The sequence below is a fragment of the Anabrus simplex genome, chromosome 3 (genome assembly GCF_040414725.1).
Source record: "Anabrus simplex isolate iqAnaSimp1 chromosome 3, ASM4041472v1, whole genome shotgun sequence".
NCBI classification, from domain to species: domain Eukaryota; kingdom Metazoa; phylum Arthropoda; class Insecta; order Orthoptera; family Tettigoniidae; genus Anabrus; species Anabrus simplex.
In genome coordinates, this window is record NC_090267.1 from 83,427,536 (window position 1) to 83,451,968 (window position 24,433).

A 24,433-nucleotide genomic window follows, 5' to 3' on the forward strand; every position below is an offset into this window, starting at 1 on the left:
AAGGACAGCTTTAAATGCCTTTGTTGAAAACAAATGAATCTCGGTTAATGAAGCCGAAGGGAGTTTACTTCTGTTTGTGAGAATGATACTTTCAAAAGACAAGAGGTTAGATCACTTTTGGCTCTGCACTGTTTTGCCAACAGTAAATTTGAAAACAAAAAAGTTGGCTTCATTTCTGAAAATGATGCTAATATTGTTCCACAGAAATGCTTCATTTGAATGTGGTTTTTCTGTTAATAAAGAAATTATAGTAGAGAACATGCTACAAGAATCCCTTGTTGCACAAAGAAGAATATATGATGCTATTTCAAACCTTGGTGGAATTGAAAAGGTCTCCATTAATAAGAACATGCTCCATGCTGCAAGGAGTGCTCATGCTTTGTATGTTCAAAATCTAAAGGAGAAATGTGAAGTATTGGGAATAGAAGATTATTTGCAAAAAATAAAATAGTGAAAGACCGCTTTGTTGCTGAAAGAATTAGAAGAAAAGGAGTGGAGGGTGATGACAGAAGCTCGACAGTCGTTAGTGGCTATAGATGAAGAAATTTCTTCACTGAAGCATTTAAAAAAATCTTAGGCTACAGTGAGTTTAATTAGACTAAATTCAATTTCCAAGTTTTGAAATTTAATATGCATATTAATTGCTCATTTATTTTTGAGATGTTTTCAAAATGTATTTTAATATTACTGTCAGAACTGCAAACTTCCGTTATAATTTTATTTTTTGTCATTGTGTGTCAGGGGAAAATATGGTTTTTATGTCTGGAAAACAGGAAAATATCAGGGAATTTTAAAATCTGGATTCGGTGGATACCCTGTTTTATCATACAACCCAAACCCAAAATATCTCGGTGTAACACTGGACTGAGCACTGTCATACAGTAAACGTCTCTCCGACCTTGCAGCCAAACTAAGTACGAGAAACAACATCTTATCTAAGCTATCTGGCAGCACATGGGCATCCACAGCAGCCTTTACGTACTTCTGCTGCCTTAAGTCTCGTTTATACAACAGCTGAATACTGCTCTTCCGTCTGGCTGAATAGTGCCTACATTGACACCGTCGTGATCAGACAATGCGGATTATCAGCGGTGTCATCAAAACAACCCCACTGCACTGGCTTCCAGTCCTTAGCAACATCCTTCCTTGAGATCTATGCCACATGAACAATCTTTTCTGAGAAGCAAGTAAAATACAGGCCAATAAATCCCTTCCAATTCATCAAGACACCCAAAGAATCACTTCAACCCGACTGAAATCCAGACATCCTCCCCTGCTGCTGGCTCAAAAACTGATGAAAGTAAATCACTGTCGACTGGGAACTTGGAGTGAAGAATGGACTGCTAAGGCCCCTGACGAATGGAGATGGATCTTTGATCCTACGCAGCCCCCGCCCGAATTTCATTTCCCGCGGACTGTATGGGTCCCACTAAACGGAGTGCGCACTGGGCATGGAAGAAGCGGCTCTGCGATGCATGGTTGGGGCCTGCGACCTTCTCCAAGCTGTGACTGTGGTGAAGAATTCCAGACTATGCGACACATCACTTTCAGATGCCCACATAGAGCCTTCTGCGGAACTATCGACGACCTCCTGACAGCTTCAACAATGCTATTCAATGGCCTAGTTTAGTTTTCACTTTTCATTTGTTAATTTATGTATTTACTTGTATTTTACATCATTTTTATATTTTTGTGTTTTTTCTTTCTATTTTTCTGTATTGTACGTATATATATCTCTCTCTCTCGATTTCTACTTTGTGTTTTACCTTGACTTTTTATATGTATCCTGTATTGTAAATTATTTGTTGCTTTTACATGTTACTCAATTTGTGTGCAGCTTAACTTGTACCATAAGCTAAATAAATAAAAAAATAATTACTTTTTTCAGCTTCATAAGCATCTCTCACTCTTGGGATAGACTTTTCTTCTTGTTCTTCATCTTTCTCCTCTTCATGATCACTGTGACCCTTGTTTGGTAGAAATATAGAGTCCGCCCCGTAAGAAATATAACATAATATAGTGGTTTCAGCGCTGCTATTCTTACATAGAAATGATTCTGGAGGGGAGATGTGTTCATTACACCTGCCAGGACCAACCCACCCACCGACCTGTATAGAAGTATATTTACTTTTATATTCTAAAGTAATGGTCCAGGCGCCATTATCCATTGCTTCTGCCAAAGATCATGGGCATTGCCCAAGATATCGGAAATTAAGACGTAATTCCCACCGATGAAGAGACAGATTTCATTACCAGCCACCACAGAAGAAATAAGGCTTAAGATGCCAGTGAAGTTTGAAAACGTCATGGCGTCGGACGATAACCTTAACCTACACTTTCTCAGTTCCTCCTTTATCTTGGGGCTTGTGGCAAGGAAACAGGTAATTTAGTAGCTGTAATGTATTTTTGCGTGTCCAAGCCAATCTCCGTCATGAGAACACTGGTCCCAAACACTACCTTCAAGAGGCTTTTTTCTATTGCCGCGGCACACACTCAGCACGGCAAGAAAAAATGGACAGCCATATCAAACCAACAACCAACAGTTGGCAGCAGTGCTATTCTACTTACCCCCCACCTCTGCTTACCTCACTGCTACTGGTGGAAACCTAAATATTAAACAAAGTGCAGTCGCTTCACGTGTGCCACATAGTGGTGCTTCGTGTTACTAACATGGCAGAGTGGACTCTATAGTTATGCCCCTTGTTCTTCACTTTACATTGTGTCGCCATCTGTGTCTCTTCTGTATAATTACATACATCTTGTAGGTACCTTGGTTCAGAATGTCTTGGTGTATTTTTTGCAGCAGTTCATAGTGCCTTTTTACAGTGGCAAATTTAGGGCTTGAGGCCCTCTCTTACACCTACCTACGTACTAATTAAAATCTTAAATAAAATGCTAAGATACTTAAAAAAGTTAAAATTACATAAATTATTAGAATTAAAAATGAATTTAAATAAATTACTAACTAAATATTAAAACTAATTAATATTAAAAACTCTTAAAACTAACTAATCCTCAGTCACGCGCACATTCATTCTTCAACCATTATTATGATTTGTGTTAATTTATTTTCCTTAAATTGTACATGTACAATCTAGCCCCAGATGCACGGAAGTGCCTCCATCGCCACACTGTCTGCACTATCATCTTCAGCTATGAGGGCATTTATTTCTTCAGTTAATAAAATTCCTGGAATTTCAAATGATGTTATACACAACGTAGACGCACATATGCTTGCTGTATTAAGGCTGAAAAAAAAAAAATTTTTTTAGGAATAATAAATTGGTACCATCCACGTCAGTAGCCCTGAAAATGTTTTTCTGTGGTTTCCCATTTTCACATCAGGCAAATGCTAGGGTTGTACTTTATTTGAGGCCATGACCTCTACCTTCTCAGTCCTAGTCCTTTCCCATCATTGCATCGCCAAAAAGCTTTGTGTTTAGTGCAACATTAAACCACTAGGGAAAAAAAGAAGTTGGTATAACAGAACACCTGGTACTGTACATGAGATGTCGCTGAAACCAGCGCCGTTTTAACAAAGTTCTACTTTATCACCTGGAGATGAGTACTGTCACCGTACTTTCCAAAACCTTCCCAGAAGTGCATGTGGAGTGTAATCACTAGAGCCATACAATGAGGGAGTCTGAGCTCATCCCATGAGGTTATATCTCTGCTCAGCTCGTTTGCTCAGAGAACGAGCCTGCTGCCAGAATGAGAATAGAAACAACCTAAACTTGAAACTTGATAACAGGCTCAGTATACCAGACCACTCAATTGTTCAGTCACTCGGTTTGTGATCAAACTGCTAGTTGTTGCCCTGTTTCGAGTGTTATATGCGCGAGTCGGTTGAACTTCTGAGTTTCCAAGCTGCAGGATTTGTCCAGGCTCGTTTCTGCTCATTGGAAATGAAATGGCGTATACCGAGCTCGATAGCTGCAGTCGCTTAAGTGCAGCAAGTATCCAGTATTCGGGAGATAGTAGGTTCGAACCCCACTGTCGGCAGCCCTGAAAATGGTTTTCCGTGGTTTCCGATTTTCACACCAGGCAAATGCTGGGACTGTACCTTAAGGCCACGGCTGCTTCCTTCCCACTCCTAGGCCTTTCCTGTCCCATCGTTGCCATAAAACCTATCTGTGTCGGTGCGACGTAAAGCAAGTAGCAACAAAAAAAAAAAAGAAATGGCGTATGGCTGTTAGTGCCGGGAGTGTCTGAGGACATGTTCAGCTCGCCGGGTGCAGGTCTTTTGATTTGACACCTGTAGGCAACCTGCTCGTCGTGATGAAATTATGATGAAGACGACACATATACCCAGCCCCCGTGCCAGCGAAATTAACCAATGATGGTTAAAATTCCCAGCCGGGAATCGAACCCGGGACCCCTGTGACCAAAGGCCAACATACTAACCATTTAGCCATGGAGCCGGACTCTGTTCATTGTGATCAGACAGCATGGACAGTTCGGTATACTCTTTTGTTCAGTAAAGTTGAGTACCTTTTTGAGTTTTATCCTTCCAACACTTGGAAAGCTCTGAATGATTCTTGACTGAGCTGGACCCATTTCTTGTAAATGAGTTTGAGCGAGTCTACACTTTTTCACACCTGTACCATTCCCAACTTGGTGGTCATGAAAGGCCGAAAGAAATTGAATAAGGGAAGGAAACTTATGATATGGGATGTTAATAAGTTGAAAAGGAAGGAAGTTACGGAAAGTGTCAATGAACATATTGCACAATAACTACAGAAGGTGAAAGAAGAGTGAACAATCCGATGAAATGAGATCAGTAGATCTGGGGATGAAAAGATTGGAAGAAAGGCAAGATACCCCTGTGAATCAAGGGTTTACTCATTAGATACTAGACTTAAATGTATGAATGCCGTAATTAAAAAACACTGAAAGGAGGATGGAAAATGCAGGGCAGTTACACTAAAGAACTGACATAAACAAACTACATTTTATTACAAGATATTAGTTTCATTCCATATTGACGGTTTACCCTTTAGAATAGAAAAGCTTTTATTACTTCCTTCTATTCAATGTGTATATCCATCTTTGGATGGAATGATTTTTAACCAACCCTGTTTCAGTTCCTCTTTGAACCATCTTCAGTGAAATATATTTAGAAATTAAGACCTCAGGTTAGTGGAAATGGTTTTTCACATATTCTGTGTTCAGTGGCTTCTGTTGCCCTCCAGATCATATGCATGCGTGACTAATGAAGATGGACTGTTCCAACTTTATAATGGATTTTATCCTCGTTTTAGAGCGATATAAAACAGTAGGACATAGAGGTTTTCAACCTTGCTATAACCCTGCTTGTTTTAGACATATTCATCATGTTTTACTGTACTCGAATTTTACAGGTTCCTTCACAGTGATTTTAGTGTTAATTATTCAGCATTAATTTATGTATTTTTAAAATATATTTCACTGAAGATGACTCAAAGATTAGCTGAAACATGTTTGGTTAAAATCATCCCATCCAAAGATGGATATACAAAGGGCACTAGGAAAGTTTTGCAATACGCAAAAACGGTTGGCTGGACACCCTTGTTACGGTGAGAGATGAAAAGAGGGGTGAAAACCGGTCTAGAAGACAGTGAAGGCGCGATCATCACACCACTTGTTACCAAGCAGTGGGATTGAAAGCAAGTTAAGATGTCAGTGTGGTCTAAAGGTGAATATCGCGCAATTATCCGCTACAATTTTGCTCGTGGATTAACTATTGACCAGTGCCAGGAGGAAATGACTCGTGTGCTGGGGAAAGACTGTCCACATCGGACAACAATTTTCCGCTGGTACAAAGCGTTCCAGAGGGGAAATTTTGGGGTTGAAGACGATCCTCGTTCTGGGCGACTGTCTGAATCAGTGACTGAGGAAAACATTGAAGCTGTGAGGAAAATGTTGCAGCAAGAGAGGCGGTTGACATATCGGCAGGTAGAAGAGACCCTCCTCATCCCTGCACCAGCTATTCATTCGTTTCTACACGACCATCTACATGTTAGAAAGTTTGTTCCCTTTGGGTGCCCCATTCACTTTCAGAGGAACAAAGGGCACATTGAGTGAAGTGGTGCCGAAAAATGCTAAAACAGTTCGAAAATGGGACTTTGCATGACGTCAATAACATCGTTACAGGTGAAAACTTGGCTTTATTATTACAATGGCCAAAAAAAATCCCAGAACAAGGTGTGGCTGTTTGAAGATGAGGGTACTCCTGTGACTGTGCGAAAGTCAAGGTCAGTGAAGAAAAGGATGATTGCAGTATTCTTCACTAAATGGGGCATCATGACTCGGGTTATACTAGAAACACAAAGGATAGTTACTGCGAAGTGGTACAGTGAGACTTGTCTGTTTCAGGTCATCCAGGTTCTCAAACATCTCCGTCCAAGGGCATGGATCAACACTTGGCTCTTGCATTACGACAATGCTCCATGTAACAGTGGATTTTCTTGCCAGATCAGGGTTGACTGTGCTTGATCACCCTCCATACAGTCCTGATTTTGCCCCATGTGACTTCACACTCTTCCCAGAAGTGAAGATGAAGCTGAAAGAGCGGCGTTTTTCATCCGATGCGGAGCTTTTGGCAGCATGGGATCAAGTGTGTGAAAATTTACCCGAAGAAAAGTGGCAGAGTTGGTTCAGTGACTGGTTTCGACGTATGGAGAAGTGTATTGAGTGTGGTGGAAATTATTCTGGAAAAGACTAAAGTGTTCACTCACATTGCAAACTTGTCTAGTGCCCTTTGTATGTATTGAATAAGAAGAAGTAATAAAAGCTTTTCTATTGTAAAATAACATTTGACTGGTATTACTTTTAATTCTGTTTTAGTTTAACCCCTCAGATTGCAGCCGTTTAAAGAGCTTCCTACCCCGCGGCCGGATGAGATTTCAACTACGCGCGACTGAAATACATTGATTTACTTAAAGCGTTACTACTAGTATAAGAGTAGCCCGATATTCACGAAATTTGGAATTCCTTATGGTAGAACTGTGTACATGCAGATAATTACATAATTGTTTCACATTTCCTTAGTCATTTAGTTCCGTGTGATAGAGTTCGAAGCACTCTACGAGACAGACACACAAGGCACACTCCTGGCAGCAGTACACCGATGTCTTCTTTTCACCGTGTTTTGAACACGCGATACAACGTCTCTGAGGTTTGGATTTCTCACTCTTGGGTGCTAATTTCCTGATAAAACGTATTTCCTGCAACCTTGGAACTGTATTATCTGATGCGCGCCGGCCTTCAATATTTCGTTTCCCGCCCGAGAAGCGTATTTTGTACTACGTAAACAAACCTTCCATCAGCTGAAACTGATAAGATAACTGCTCAATGTTTGTCCCTGTGACTTGTCTAAATATTATTGGAGAATCTAGGAATCATAATTCACTGTTGAAAACTTCCCTTCGACCTGTATGCGTATCAATAGTCTCCTACACGAAATTTCCAAGTACTGGTTCCTCCTCATTGTCACTCTCATCATTTACCACTGCATCGGCCACAGCCACATCATCTATTTCATTATCACTACTGCTAATACTGCCACTACTACTTCCGACTAAACTTTCATTTGAATTATACAATATTCCAAGCACGTTACTCTCAGCAGGAGCTAGCCATTGAGTGCGGTGCGTCACACAAGCTGATGAAGCTGCAGCGGGACCGAAAGCGGCAGGACGAAACTGAATGAGGGGAATAACATTTATGACGAATCAAACCAACTCCATACATATTTCAGATTGAAAGGTCGATACATCGTCTTTCAAACGAGATATATACCATGCACAACTGCTTCTCGTGTCGGATGACAGAAAGCAGCACTAACTGATGCCTACACAGAGCACTCGTGGAGAGTTACGAAAAGACTACAAGCTGAGAAATAAAGGCAAATATAATAAATAAACCGCACTCTTAATACAAAATTAGAGCAAAGAACATCACACGAAAAGACAAACTTCTCAGATTATCATTTCTTTATTTTATTCTGTGGGAAAGAATGAAGCAAATGGACTATTAAAAAAGCAGGGATTGGTGCTCAGACATAATTGACAAATACTTATCCTTGCAAAAGCAACTACACTTAAATGATTTTCAATTCTTATTTAGAACACTGATAAACCCGAAAATGTCTTCTTGGAAACAAAACAATTTGCATATCCATAATACCAAAACTCTTCGAGCTATAGCCGTAAATGCGAAACCATGTATGGGTCTATACCACGTATAGATGTCGGCGGCTACGGAAGAAAAGGGGGTCTATACCACGTATAGAGGTCGGCGCTGAGGGGTTAAGATGATACATTATCGCTGCCTATTGTTGTTTAAGCCGTCATGAGTGACTCAGATGGTTGAGGCATTATCCTTCTGACCCCAACTTGGCAGGTTCGATCCTGGCTCAGTCCAGTAGCCTCATGTTGGTAGATTTAGTGGGATGTAAAAGAACTCCTGCAGGACTAAATTCTGACACCTTGGTATCTCAAAAAAACCTGTAAAAAATAGTTAGTGGGACGTAAAACCAATACAAATTGTTACCAATGTGTTGTGATCAACTTATACAGACAGTTTTTGAAAAACATTTTAAAATACAAAGACAAGGATCAGGCATAATTTGATTATGTGAAACTAATTGTTTTACCATTTCTGTCTTGTGTTCAATCAAATCCACCACATTTGTTATAATACTTAACACAGTAGTATTGGACACTTCCAGAACATGGTCCACACACACATATTTTGTGCACAGGACATACAGATACTGTATTGTGTTTTGTTGGGACCTTTGCACCTCCAATCTTGCAGGTCTTGTATACGTTTGTTGGCTCTATGTTATCAATAGGCGTATCAGCAAACCCTTTCTTTGAATTCTTCTGTTAGTTTGAAAAGAAACACACATCGGGTACCATTTTCTCCTGTTGTCTCCCTGTAGAGGATCCAGGCATTGATAAAGGAAAACACACTGAATTCCTTACACAAGTCAAATTAACAATGGAACCACAACCTAACAAGATCATAAATTTTTTTAGAGATCACTATCAGTAGGAATAATGACAACCTTCGTACAAGATATACAGAAAACCCACTCAAATTTCCACACAATAGACAATTAATCCAACCACCTTTACATACACAAATTAGCAGGACTGAGTACAGTGATACACAGAGCAATATCAGTATCAATGAACAACAGATTTCAATAACATAGTTCAAACAATAGTGAAAGAAAACATTCACCTTCCTGACACAATGGATCGATTATTAAAGAAACGAAGGAAAAACATCATTTCCATTTTTATCCTTCATCAAAACATTGTCTCATATTTTTCTTCCTATTTTTAACTATTTCATATAATACTTTATTATTCCCTTTGCAGTAGAATCCTAGGACAGGGACTCCAACATATAACTTTGCAAGATTAAATATATAAATGCTACCTTAAAATCTGTGTACAGGACAGATGTATTCATCACCAATGCCGGAATTCCACCATCCCATCCCCAAAGAAAATTTACTTTTATAAGTAAAGACCTTTCACTGTCACCCACAATCCTGTGCACAACACAGACCACCATTGGATGCATTTTAGGAATTCAGTGCAGTTAGTTGTAGTAGCCAACTTCTGCTTTTTAATAGATCTTAAGAAGACAGTTGAAATGTCAAATGCATTGCTGTCACCAACAGTGTGGGCCGTGGCTGACATGAAACAAGAGTCCCTGCTATGCAGGAGCTCACTTCCTATGAGAGGCTTTTTACTAAATAACCCTGACACGTCAGACAAATTAATTTTTGTTGCTAGCCAAGACGTGCACGTGGTCCTCGCGCTGATATGAAACAGAGTCTCTGCTACACGGGGCTCACTCCCTACAAGAGGCTTCTAGCTAAATGCCCCTGACACATTTGACCAACCGTTTTTTGTCACTAACCATGGTATGCACAAACCAATGAAGGAAATTCACACCTGTTCTTTTTTTTCTTCACTAGCCAGGTCATGCACAAACCAATGAAGGAATACACACAAACATGTAAAGAACATGGCAAAAGCACGGAAAACCATCTTAAAGGCTGCCGACAGTGGGGGTTCGAACTTACCATCTCCGAAATGCAAACTGATAGCTATGTCGCCCAAACCGTGCAGCCAGTTCCTCGGTAAAGGAATATTTAAAATCTACCTGAATGCAGAGGAGGGTAGAGTTCTACAGTTGCTCAGAAGAAATGGTAGATTCTCTTCTTTAACAGAAACGTGATTTTAAGCAGGAATTCGATAATGTAGCCTACAAAATGGCCCTTTTTGCTGTCAAATGTCAGAACGGAATAGTTCCATGCTTCAGATGCTGCCAGCGATTTTGTGCATTCTTTGTGTGTGCAAGACAATCCACTGGCTGGCATCTATCATCTGTTCGCCCTGTTAATATGGCTACTCTTCGACGAATAAACAAACTGAATTGAATAATTCACTCTTAGATGGACAAAATCTTTGTCCTCGAGGTAATCGCACACTTTCCAACACTCAGAAACTGTAGTTGTCCCTGGCAATATCCACTCTCTATAATATCGAAGTGTCTTACTAGTATTAGAACATGTTTTGTTTTATTATAAAAACCATCAGCTACAGATATCTTTGTTTAGGTAAAAACATTAAATGTGCAAAGACGTAGTCTTGTCAAGATGATCTTCAAATCAGACTTGAGGGGGCTTAAAAACAATTACTAACTCTAAACTTTTAAAATTAATGTAAACTGTGACAATATATCTCTCACCTTTTCCCCCGTAGCCAATCATTACCATTTTCCAATATTTTTTAAGTAGTCAAGTATGTTTTTAAGACCATCTTAGGAAGAAGACTATGTCTTTACACATTTAATGTTTTTAACTAAACAGTGTCTCTTTGTCTCGCTTTTTGACAAGTACAACAAAAAACGTTTTACAGTTCTCTTCCTACACCTTTTCCCCCATAGCCAATCATTACCATTTTCCAATATTTTTTAAGTAGTCAAGTATGTTTTTAAGACCATCTTAGGAAGAAGACTATGTCTTTACACATTTAATGTTTTTACCTAAACAGTGTCTCTTTGTCTCGCTTTTTGACAAGTACAACAAAAAACGTTTTACAGTTCTCTTCCTATTCCTCCAAAGAGTCACTCTCCTATGATTTTTCTTCCACAGTGAATAATTGGATTTTCCAAAATGACTTTCGTCAGTTTCCATTATGACTCCCACCTCTCCTATTTTTTCTGATTAGCATCCACACACGTCGCACACACTTTATGGCAGAAGCTATGCCACTCCACATTATTTTGCCGTGCCACACCTAGCTTTAACTGCAAAAGAGGCTTTTGTGGCTTATTGAGAAGGCACTATATGACAGGAAAAAAATACTATCTGGTTCAAGGGTAGTTTTGACTCCTTGAAAAAAAAAAATTGCACCTGCAAATGAATTTATTCCCACAAACACGTAACTTAGTAACACTTCTGCACTTTTTGCAATTCCCCTCTGTCTTTATCAACCTGTGCCATTTGTAAAGATTTAACATACTCTCCACATTATTCTTGAAATGATTGAAATGATTAATCTTTAACTCCCAGCCTCTACACACAGCCATAGCCATTGCTCAACTAAATCTCTGTATAAAGTGTTAGCCCAGTTCCACAACAGTTGGTAGCACCTAACAACTCTCTTGTTGACACTTCCGTTAACTAATGACAAAAAAACATCACTCTGTTTCAGCTGAGTCTTCATCTCTACTCTCTGGAGTCCCTGTCGTAGAATTGTACCCCTAGCTATCCTCCATCTCTCTGCTCAGTTTGCTATCCACTTCTTCCTCTTCTCTGAATCTACCTTCTTCTAGATCTCTTGCCTCTTCTGTTCTGTGTCTGGACCTTCAAGCCTGGTTTATTTTAATAATGATAATAATATTAAAAAAACATTTAAGTTCTCTAGGCCTTTTCATTTGTGAAGTTACCAGCCTTTCTCCCCAGTGTAGTATTGTGCTCATCAGTCGGATTGCTACACCTTTCTGAGACGCTGGCGGCTAGTGTTCCATTGAGACACCACTGCAAGCCTCTTAAATTTTTGATACGAAGGCCAAAGGCAGGCATTTATACAAGTGGAGACACATGCTTCCTCTAGTGAATCGTCACTGCATTGTCTTACGTAAGAGGCTTGCAGTGGTGTCTCAATGGCGCACTAGCGCTGATGAGCCCACTGCTAAATTGGGACGAAATGCTGGTAATTTCATGATTGGAAAGGCCGAATGACCTTAAATGTTTATAAAATTTGCAATCAATGAAATTAAATTACGGTTTCCTTCTGGACACTTAATTTTTAATAATAATTTTATTGACTTTACGTCCCACTAACTACTTTTATGGTTTTTATGGTTTTATGCCTGTAAATCTATCGACACGAGGCTGACATATTTGAGCACCTTCAAATACCACCGGACTGAGCCAGGAACGAACCTGCCAAGTTGGGATCAGAAGGCCAGTGCCTCAACCGTCTGAGCCACTCAGCTCGGCAGTTTATCTTCTCTACTGCTGCTTTTACATTATCACTCCTCCATGGTGTCTCCTTCCATCTAATCCTATTTCTCCCATAGACTGCTTTAGCAGCATCTTTCATTGAGTTTTTACATTTTTCCCATTCTTCTTCTGCTAACTTTGGTTTTTCTGTTGGGAATCTCTCCTTGACTAGTTCATGATACTTTTTCTTGTTGTGGTTCATTTTCTTTTTCCATACGTATATAATATTGCCATTTTCCTTTCCTTCATTGCTCTCAGATTAATTACCAGTAGCCAGTGGCCATCATTGAATGCTTCTGGTAGTATTGCCTTTATATCTGTGATGCTCTTCTTCATTTGCTGTTGGGTTAATGTGTGGTGAATATTATTTGTTAGCATGTAATGACAGTTACCTTTCATCCTCTCTGGCTGCGTATACATTCAATGTTTCTGTTTATTTATTCTAGGAAGATGTTGATGCATTTATGGCATTGGATGAAAACAGTGGAGGTGCTGATAAAGTTCTCAAGAAACTGGATGAGCAACATAGCAAATACAAGTTGATGGAATTTAATCTTCTCTCAAAACGACGACGGTAAGAAGTATTGTCAACTCTGAATTTTTTCAATCTGTAAATGTGACTGTGTTGTTTGCCCTAGCTTGAGATACAGTATATGCCATAAAAGTCCTTACTGTTTCCCTTTCTGCGTACAGCTTATCATCTCTGTCCTGTTTTGAAGGCTTAGTAGAGCATTTGTTTAAGTACTTGCCTTGGGTATTTGATTTGAGTATCAGCACAATCAGTTGGTATTCAAGACAGCTTGGATATATGGAATCTGTATCTATAGATTTTTCTTTGAGGGCAAATGCCTTACAATTTGGCAGCTGTTGAATGTACTTTCAAATAATCATAATCATCATCATCTACATCCCAACATGCCCCAACAGTAAAAGAAGTAAAGACAGCACAGCCACATAACAGACCCTGCCATGAGGTATAAAATTATCATTATTATTATCATCACAATAAAACCTTAATAAGATACTCCTATTTATTATTCTACTGTGGGTAATACACGCTTTTTACCCAATCCCTGGACATTATACAAAGCTATTATAAATTACCCCAGTGTATCAGTCTTCGCTCCTGTTCATCACACTGTTTTAGACCTGCAGGAAACTGTAATCTTTACCTGGAAGTCTTGGGTGTATATTGACATTGAGACCTTTCCATCAGCCTATCTTTTTTGCTAGTTGCTTTACGTCGCACCGACACAGATAGGTCTTATGGCGACGATGGGACAGGAAAGAGCTAGGAGTGGGAAGGAAGCGGCCGTGGCCTTAATTAAGGTACAGCCCCAGCATTTGCCTGGTGTGAAAATGGGAAACCACGGAAAACCATTTTCAGGGCTGCCGACAGTGGGGTTCGAACCTACTATCTCCCGAATACTGGATACTGGCCGCACTTAAGCGACTGCAGCTATCGAGCTCAGTCAGCCTATCTTAATCTCGCCCCAGGGAGTTGGCAGAATGTACAGAGTACACAAATGGGCTAATACTGTAAGAGGCCATTCAGGACAAATATTTCAGGTTGCCTATGGGAATCAATATCTGTATCATCTAATGGCCTAGCAGGCATCAATTTTTATAAATGAGACAAAGTCTCTCATAATGCATTGGCACTGACAGTGGCTCCAAGTAGCCTACACAGTGGCCTCCATGGTATGCACTATGCACTAGCCATGCATCTTGGTAAGTGTGCTAGTTACCAACTGATGAGCCCAAATTGGCACACTGGGGTGAAACACTGGCAAACAAGAATGAGTCAGCTGGAAAATTTAAAATGTCCAATAACGGACCAATTATATTGGAATTACGAATTTACTCATTCAGGACAAATATTCAGCAAATAAGAGAGTGAACCACCCGACGCACTCCACTTTGCACAATTTCATCATATTAAATTTTCCTTGCATTTTTCTGCCATCCTCTTTTTTTTTGGCCCGAGTTCGCAAAGGACCCTGTCTGTGTTCCCTATAGCATTGATTGTTCTTTCGGAACAACCTGTATCTTTAGCTGTTTCTCCGACTGCGCTACTCACATTCATAGTCTTTAAAAAATAATCCAGGACACTCATTATAATATTGCATTATTTTCCCCTGAGTTTACCAACGGAACGTTTCTTTTCAATTTGACGATCCATTGTACATCCTTCTGCACTTTTTCTTCGAACTAAGAACCCCCCCGCACGAGCACAAACTCGCAACTACACAGACTAAACAAACACAATCCACTTGTCCTCAAGAACTATACATTTATCACTGATCTTTATTTAATCAATCTTATAATACTGATTAAATGAACACCACTGCACACGACTGTTTGTATATTTAAATGCTCACTGTTTGGGAGATCCCTACTGGCCAGCCAGCCGGGTCACTCGTGAAACGTAAACAAACGAGACGTTCTCCCTGTCATAAATTAAGAGATAAGCAAGATAAGAACTTCGGGATTGTTTTAAAAATAACTTCCATATCTGAAGTCCATTTGCCTTGCGTTGACGCCCCATGCAAATTCAGTAGGAAAGATGCTGACCAGCGACTGACTTTTTCGTGCCTGCATATAAAAATCCCTGAACATGGCTGAAAATAAACACATATACTGCATTTTATTATCATTTAAATTTAAAAATAAACTTATCTGCATCGAGCTGAAATGTTTCTTTGCCATCAATGAAAAATTTTAGGAAAATAATGAATATAAAATGGGGGTTATGACATAAGTTCTATGCAATGAAGATTTTTGCATTTGGTATAACTTTCCATTATATTACCATACATACATAATCATTATAGACTGTTATGCCTTTCAGCGTTCAGTCTGCAAGCCTCTGTGAATTTACTAAACGTTGCCACAATCCTCGATTTGCAACTAGTGTTGTGGTCTCATTTAGTTCTATACCTCTTATCTTTAAATCGTTAGAAACCGAGTCTAACCATCTATCCATCTCACATGTAACAACATCAGCGTATTATCCTCAACCATTGCTGGCTGAGCGGATCAGTCGTAATCTGAGATCGGCGCTCATTGCCTATCATCATGAGGATCATTCCAGGTGGGATACATCCCTGCATTGGTTGGCCTTCGCTTTGAATTCGGCCATCTACACACACAAGAATGAATTTGTTGGCATTCCCCTTAGATTGGGGAAAGGGTCCTACGTAGTCGATATAGAGGCGTTCCATGGGGCACGACGCTTGATGAGAAGACAATACACCTAGCTTAGTGGACAAGGTGGGCTTACTAAGCAAACAAGATTTACAAGCCTTTACCAATTCACGAATTTCACCGTCCATACCTTTCCAAATAAACATCTCTCGGATCTTTTCTCGGGTTTTGAAGATGCCTAAATGCCCCCCCTAATGGGGTCTCATGGTAATACTTGAAGATCATGGGTACAAGGACAGCTGGAACCGCAACTTTCATTTTCTGATCGTGCTTCGACGGGCAACATAAAACTCCATTCCTCAACACATAAGGGACGACATGTTCCCCAGAAGAAAGGGTTTCCATAATGGGAGCCAGCACAGGATCTTCACGTTGATATTTTTCAATATCTCTAAACAACATGGGGGCATCAGTTAGAATAGCATTTACACTAGGAGGTATTGGCTCGGGAAGAGAACAACTATCTTCCAACTTGGAGGTCTCCACATCGTGAGCAAACATGCGGCTTAATCCATCCGCAACAACATTTTCCAATCCTCTAATATGCCTAATAACAAACTGGAAGGCCGAAATACTGATGGCCCATCGGGCTATACAGCCAGTACGACGCGGTCTAGCTAAGACCCAACTTAAGGCTTGGTTATCTGTTTCCAAGTCCAACTTGACATGTTCCAGATAGAGGTGGAACTTATTTAGTGCAAATAAGACTGCCAAACCCTCAAGTTCATAGATGGAATACTTGGCTTCTTGAGCCGATAGTGTCCTAGATGCATAGGCGATGGGTCGCCTTCCGAGTTCAGTCTCTTGAAGAAGCACTGCAGCCGACGACGATGCGCCGGTATGAACGATGAATTTCTTCGAGAAATCAGGCATAGCAAGAACAGGGGCATTACAAAGAGCTAATTTCAGGTCTTCGAAAGCGGCTTGTTGAGAAGGTCCCCACTCAAATTTGACGCCTTTCCTATGGAGTAAGTTCAAGGGCGCCACTCTGTTAGTGAAGTTAGGAATAAATTTCCTGAAGAAATTCACCATTACAAGTAATGAAAATCATTTTATTTTCCGTATTGAAAGAATCTCAATAATAATATAAGAGAATTTATTGGACTCCAACCTATTCAATACATTACAGGATGTTAACATTTTTAGTAAAACGTCGTTAAAATGGAGACATGTTTCGCCCTCATGTGGGGCATCATCAGTCATATCAAAGCACCTCAAAATTAAACCAGACGTCTGGTTGGAAATTATGAACATAATATGTAAGAAAGAATACATTAAAAACACGTACAAAGTCCTATCCAAAACGAAATAACAATAGACTAGTTACACATAGTAAAATACGTTAGTGGTTTCTTAATATTAAAATGAGGCCATCATATACACAGTATAAAAATGGAAGTAATCAAAGTCCATATGATATTGAGTTCGATGGTAGTTCTACGTAGTATATACAAAAGTTGGCCAAATAAAACACAATTTATAATTACTGTACACTTATTTATAATTGTTAAAATTGATGAGGTAAAACATTCCAATTTGTCTATTTGTAATTTGGCTCCAACCAAAATAATTCGCCCTGGGATTCATGAGGTAGTCAACTCCGTTGGTCACATTCTATTTGAATGGAGTGCACAGTGCAAGTGAACAGCTTTTGTTGATTATAAACTGAGGCTGTGCTAAGACAGAGTTAAAACAACACCGGCTTCAAATGAAGATAGTTAAAAACATCATTAGGTTCTTCCTAGTTGACTAAAGGTTTGCATATATTTTGTTGTTGAAATGTGGGAAAGTCAGTTGTTGGTTGAATGGGCAACGGTCGAAAATGTTGTGCAGTGCAATCGGTGTTTGAGCTGTCCTACATGTGAGGGAAATCTGAAAATGGAGGATTTGTCTTAATTAGTTAAGTGAAATGACGGAAAAAGAGAAGAAAAGGGGAAATCATTGAGAAATGAAAAATGTGAAAGTTAAAAATTTTACCTTGAAAGCTGTTGAGCTGTTACCTAATTGTTAGGAGGTTTGTGGAGCACTGGCTGTCGCTAATGTCCTACTCCTCGTGTTGTACGTGTGACGTCTTAGAGGAGGGGAGTGGATTTGAGAAGGCGGGGCTGTGGGTATGTGATTGGCGCTTGGGGAGGAGTTGAGTGTATTGGAGGGATAATAGGGGCGTGATGAGTTGAGCGACTTAGTGGGGGTGTTTGGAGAGCTTGTTTTGAGGACGTTAACAAGTCTTTTGTCTTTCAGATTTAAACTATTGAGCGAAAATATTAATTGTTCGTAAAGAGGGCTTCGGTTGTCTATTGGATCATTTAAATTTTTATTCTTATTATATTTTTGGTCCAAAAAAATGTATAAATTTTCGAACTCGGTCATGAGCCTGCCTTTATCTAGTCTTTTTAAAATTTGGAGATCCTGTTCAATTGTGGTAAAGCTATGTCCGGTGTCTTTCATATGGATGCTCATGGCTGAGTGTTTATTGTGCTTTTGGGCATTGAAATGTTCTGCATATCTAATTGCAAAGCTTCTACCAGTTTGACCGATATATGAACTGTTACATTCAGCACATTTCAGTCTATAAATGCCAGACCGGGAGAGTTGGCCGTGCGCGTAGAGGCGTGCGGCTGTGAGCTTGCATCCGGGAGATAGTAGGTTCGAATCCCACTATCGGCAGCCCTGAAAATGGTTTTCCGTGGTTTCCCATTTTCACACCAGGCAAATGCTGGGGCTGTACCTTAATTAAGGCCACGGCCGCTTCCTTCCAACTCCTAGGCCTTTCCTATCCCATCGTCGCCATAAGACCTATCTGTGTCGGTGCGACGTAAAACCCCTAGCAAAAAAAAATAAATGCCAGAGCCCGAAAATTTGTTGTTGTCCGAGTTTATCTTATTGTGGTTGAAAAATAGCTTTTGATTAGAATTATGGGTCTTATAGGCTACCTTAATATCATGTTTTTTTTAAGGGGGTAGCGATTTGATGTATAATGGGGTTAATGTAGGTGAATGATGCATATTTAGGCTTATTAATTTTTATTGGGGTGAGGTTTGTGGCCAATTTCAATTTCACTTTATTGATTATTTTCTGTATGATTGAGGGATTGTATCCATTGAAAACAGCTATTTCTTTTATGGTACTTATTTCTTTTTTTAAATTGACGGTCGACATGGGAATTTTTAACGCTCTGTACACTAAACTGTAAAATGAGGCTTGTTTGTGCGATTGTGGGTGAAGAGAATTTTGTTTTATGGTTGTGGGAGTAAATGAAGGTTTTCTGTGAATCTGGAAATCAAAATTGTTTAAGGTCCTGGTGATTGTAATGTCTAAAAAATTGATGGAATTATTGTCCTCATCTTCTTTAGTAAACTTGATGCAATTATCAAGGCTGTTTAAGTAAGTTAATATGTCTTCACTATTGTTGCAGCTTTTGTCTATTAATGCTAGTGTGTCATCGACATAGCGTAGCCAAAGACACAAACCATTAATGCTGTTTGTTATTTTACTATTTTCGAGGTTGTCCATATAAATTTCGGCGAGTATTCCCGAAATGGGATCACCCATGGTTAGACCTTCTTGTTTGTATATCTTATTATTGAACATAAAATAATTGTTATGAAGGACGAAAGTTAGTAATTGTAAGCATTCTTCTATTTATAACTGACTTAAAGTGCTGTGTTTAAAAAGATTAGTTCGTATGATTTCGATAGTTTTTTTAGCGGGAATGTTCGAGAACATATTAGTGATGTCAAATGAGCACATTATGTGGTTAGGCTGCAAATTAAATTTATTTAAAGTTTCGCATAATTCTATTGAGTTTTTAATAGGGTGTTTATTGTGAAATGTGAAGTGTTTCCTAAGGAATCTTTGGAGGAACTGAGAAGTTTTGTACGTTGGGCTATTTCGGCTATTTATGATTGGTCGAATGGGAACGTCATTTTTATGTATTTTTGGCAGTGATCTGACGGTGGGTAATTTGGGATTCATGTTGAAGAGTTTTTGATGTTCGTGTTCATTAAATAAAAAAGGTGAATTTTTTAGGATTGTTTTTAAATTACGCTGAGTTTTTAAGATAGGATCTTTTGAAATTATTGAGTAAGAATTATCGGAAAAGAAATCCTCCGATTTTTGGACGTAGTCGTGTTTATTCATTAGGACTACGGCATTGCTTTTGTCGGCTTTCGTTACTATAACATTATTGGTGTCTACCTTTTTTTTAATTCGTGGATTTGTTTGAGAACGGTGAAATTATTGATGTCGGAAACTTCTTTTACAAGGGTGGGTAATTTCTTTTTTATCTCATATTTCACGTCATTTTGTCTGTCGAAGGGAATTTGTTTATTTATATTGGATTCAACTTCGGCTATTGTGGTGATTATGTCCTCGGCTTTATTTGGACTAGGCCAATTATATTTTAGGCCTTGGTCAAAGAAATTGATTTCATTATCCGAAAATGTGGTGTTAGATAAATTGATGGTGGTTGGAGTGTTTTTCCATGAGGAGGTGAAAGTTTCTCTATTTTTGTTTTGGTTTATGGATTTAGGTTTCTTTTCTAATAGACATGTCAACTTGTGGTCTAAGGTTTTTTGTTTTTTGTCTAATATGTTCTGCAATTTACGTGCAATGTGTCTTTGGTATGAGCTCCATTCGAGAGGTGATAATGATTGAGCAGTAATCAAATGTTCCTGGTAAAGCTGCAGGTTTAATAGGGATTTTTTTCTATACATTAGTTTAATTTCATTTCTAAGCCAGATGGTGTTGACTTTATTTTGGACGTCTTTAGATTTGAGTGTTGGAATGTTTTTCCTTTGAGTTGATTTTAAGAAATTCGGCACCAGACCTAATCTTAAACATTCTTTTAAGAATAAGATATCTTTTGAAATTTTACCGATTTTGATTTTGAGGTTTTGATATCTATTTTTATTTTTATTAGCCTGGTTGGCTTTATCATTACAAGTAATGAAAATCATTTTATTTTCCGTATTGAAAGAATCTCAATAATAATATAAGAGAATTTATTGGACTCCAACCTATTCAATACATTACAGGATGTTAACATTTTTAGTTAAACATCGTTAAAATGGAGACATGTTTCGCCCTCATGTGGGGCATCATCAGTCATATCAAAGCACCTCAAAATTAAACCAGACGTCTGGTTGGAAATTATGAACATAATATGTAAGAAAGAATACATTAAAAACACGTACAAAGTCCTATCCAAAACGAAATAACAATAGACTAGTTACACATAGTAAAATACGTTAGTGGTTTCTTAATATTAAAATGAGGCCATCATATACACAGTATAAAAATGGAAGTAATCAAAGTCCATATGATATTGAGTTCGATGGTAGTTCTACGTAGTATATACAAAAGTTGGCCAAATAAAACACAATTTATAATTACTGTACACTTATTTATAATTGTTAAAATTGATGAGGTAAAACATTCCAATTTGTCTATTTGTAATTTGGCTCCAACCAAAATAATTCGCCCTGGGATTCATGAGGTAGTCAACTCCGTTGGTCACATTCTATTTGAATGGAGTGCACAGTGCAAGTGAACAGCTTTTGTTGATTATAAACTGAGGCTGTGCTAAGACAGAGTTAAAACAACACCGGCTTCAAATGAAGATAGTTAAAAACATCATTAGGTTCTTCCTAGTTGACTAAAGGTTTGCGTATATTTTGTTGTTGAAATGTGGGAAAGTCAGTTGTTGGTTGAATGGGCAACGGTCGAAAATGTTGTGCAGTGCAATCGGTGTTTGAGCTGTCCTACATGTGAGGGAAATCTGAAAATGGAGGATTTGTCTTAATTAGTTAAGTGAAATGACGGAAAAAGAGAAGAAAAGGGGAAATCATTGAGAAATGAAAAATGTGAAAGTTAAAAATTTTACCTTGAAAGCTGTTGAGCTGTTACCTAATTGTTAGGAGGTTTGTGGAGCACTGGCTGTCGCTAATGTCCTACTCCTCGTGTTGTACGTGTGACGTTTTAGAGGAGGGGAGTGGATTTGAGAAGGCGGGGCTGTGGGTATGTGATTGGCGCTTGGGGAGGAGTTGAGTGTATTGGAGGGATAATAGGGGCGTGATGAGTTGAGCGACTTAGTGGGGGTGTTTGGAGAGCTTGTTTTGAGGACGTTAACAAGTCTTTTGTCTTTCAGATTTAAACTATTGAGCGAAAATATTAATTGTTCGTAAAGAGGGCTTCGGTTGTCTATTGGATCATTTAAATTTTTATTCTCATTATATTTTTGGTCCAAAAAAATGTATAAATTTTCGAACTCGGTCATGAGCCTGCCTTTATCTAGTCTTTTTAAAATTTGGAGATCCTGTTCAATTGTGGTAAAGCTATGTCCGGTGTCTTTCATATGGATGCTCATGGCTGAGTGTTTATTGTGCTTTTGGGCATTGAAATGTTCTGCATATCTAATTGCAAAGCTTCTACCAGTTTGACCGATATATGAACTGTTACATTCAGCACATTTCAGTCTATAAATGCCAGAGCCCGAAAATTTATTGTTATCCGAGTTTATCTTATTGTGGTTGAAAAATAGCTTTTGATTAGAATTATGGGTCTTATAGGCTACCTTAATATCATGTTTTTTTAAGGGGGTAGCGATTTGATGTATAATGGGGTTAATGTAGGTGAATGATGCATATTTAGGCTTATTAATTTTTATTGGGGTGAGGTTTGTGGCCAATTTCAATTTCACTTTATTGATTATTTTCTGTATGATTGAGGGATTGTATCCATTGAAAACAGCTATTTCTTTTATGGTACTTATTTCTAACCACATAATGTGCTCATTTGACGTTACTAATATGTTCTCGAACATTCCCGCTAAAAAAACTATCGAAATCATACGAACTAATCTTTTTAAACACAGCACTTTAAGTCAGTTATAAATAGAAGAATGCTTACAATTACTAACTTTCGTCCTTCATAACAATTATTTTACGTTCAATAATAAGATATACAAACAAGAGGGTCTAGCCATGGGTGATCCCATTTCGGGAATACTCGCCGAAATTTATATGGACAACCTCGAAAATAGTAAAATAACAAACAGCATTAATGGTTTGTGTCTTTGGCTACGCTATGTCGATGACACACTAGCATTAATAGACAAAAGCTGCAACAATAGTGAAGACATATTACCTTACTTAAACAGCCTTGATAATTGCATCAAGTTTACTAAAGAAGATGAGGACAATAATTCCATCAATTTTTTAGACATTACAATCACCAGGACCTTAAACAATTTTGATTTCCAGATTCACAGAAAACCTTCATTTACTCCCACAACCATAACACAAAATTCTCTTCACCCACAATCGCACAAACAAGCCTCATTTTACAGTTTAGTGTACAGAGCGTTAAAAATTCCCATGTCGACCGTCAATTTAAAAAAAGAAATAAGTACCATAAAAGAAATAGCTGTTTTCAATGGATACAATCCCTCAATCATACAGAAAATAATCAATAAAGTGAAATTGAAATTGGCCACAAACTTCACCCCAATAAAAATTAATAAGCCTAAATATGCATCATTCACCTACATTAACCACATTATACATCAAATCGCTACCCCCTTAAAAAAACATGATATTAAGGTAGCCTATAAGACCCATAATTCTAATCAAAAGCTATTTTTCAACCACAATAAGATAAACTCGGACAACAATAAATTTTCGGGGTCTGGCATTTATAGACTGAAATGTGCTGAAAGTAACAGTTCATATATCGGTCAAACTGGTAGAAGCTTTGCAATTAGATATGCAGAACATTTCAATGCCCAAAAGCACAATAAACACTCAGCCATGAGCATCCATATGAAAGACACCGACCGGACATAGCTTTACCACAATTGAAAACGCACAATAAACACTCAGCCATGAGCATCCATATGAAAGACACCGGACATAGCTTTACCACAATTGAAAACAGGATCTCCAAATTTTAAAAAGACTAGATAAAGGCAGGCTCATGACCGAGTTCGAAAATTTATACATTTTTTTGGACCAAAAATATAATAAGAATAAAAATTTAAATGATCCAATAGACAACCGAAGCCCTCTTTACGAACAATTAATATTTTTGCTCAATAGTTTAAATCTGAAAGACAAAAGACTTGTTAACGTCCTCAAAACAAGCTCTCCAAACACCCCCACTAAGTCGCTCAACTCATCACGCCCCTATTATCCCTCCAATACACTCAACTCCTCCCCAAGCCCCAATCACATACCCACAGCCCCGCCTTCTCAAATCCACTCCCCTCCTCTAAAACGTCACACGTACAACACGAGGAGTAGGACATTAGCGACAGCCAGTGCTCCACAAACCTCCTAACAATTAGGTAACAGCTCAACAGCTTTCAAGGTAAAATTTTTAACTTTCACATTTTTCATTTCTCAATGATTTCCCCTTTTCTTCTCTTTTTCCGTCATTTCACTTAACTAATTAAGACAAATCCTCCATTTTCAGATTTCCCTCACATGTAGGACAGCTCAAACACCGATTGCACTGCACAACATTTTCGACCGTTGCCCATTCAACCAACAACTGACTTTCCCACATTTCAACAACAAAATATACGCAAACCTTTAGTCAACTAGGAAGAACCTAATGATGTTTTTAACTATCTTCATTTGAAGCCGGTGTTGTTTTAACTCTGTCTTAGCACAGCCTCAGTTTATAATCAACAATAGCTGTTCACTTGCA

General features: G+C 38.6%; 1 protein-coding gene across 1 annotated transcript in view; it reads left to right on the top strand.

Moving 5' to 3' along the window:
• Positions 1-24,433, top strand: part of LOC136866001 (prefoldin subunit 3) — a 126,197-nt gene that overhangs the window by 11,381 nt on the left and 90,383 nt on the right. The window contains exon 2 of the mRNA XM_067142609.1: positions 12,964-13,091. Coding sequence (XP_066998710.1) covers positions 12,964-13,091 — 128 coding nt within the window. The remainder of the gene's footprint in view (positions 1-12,963; positions 13,092-24,433) is intronic.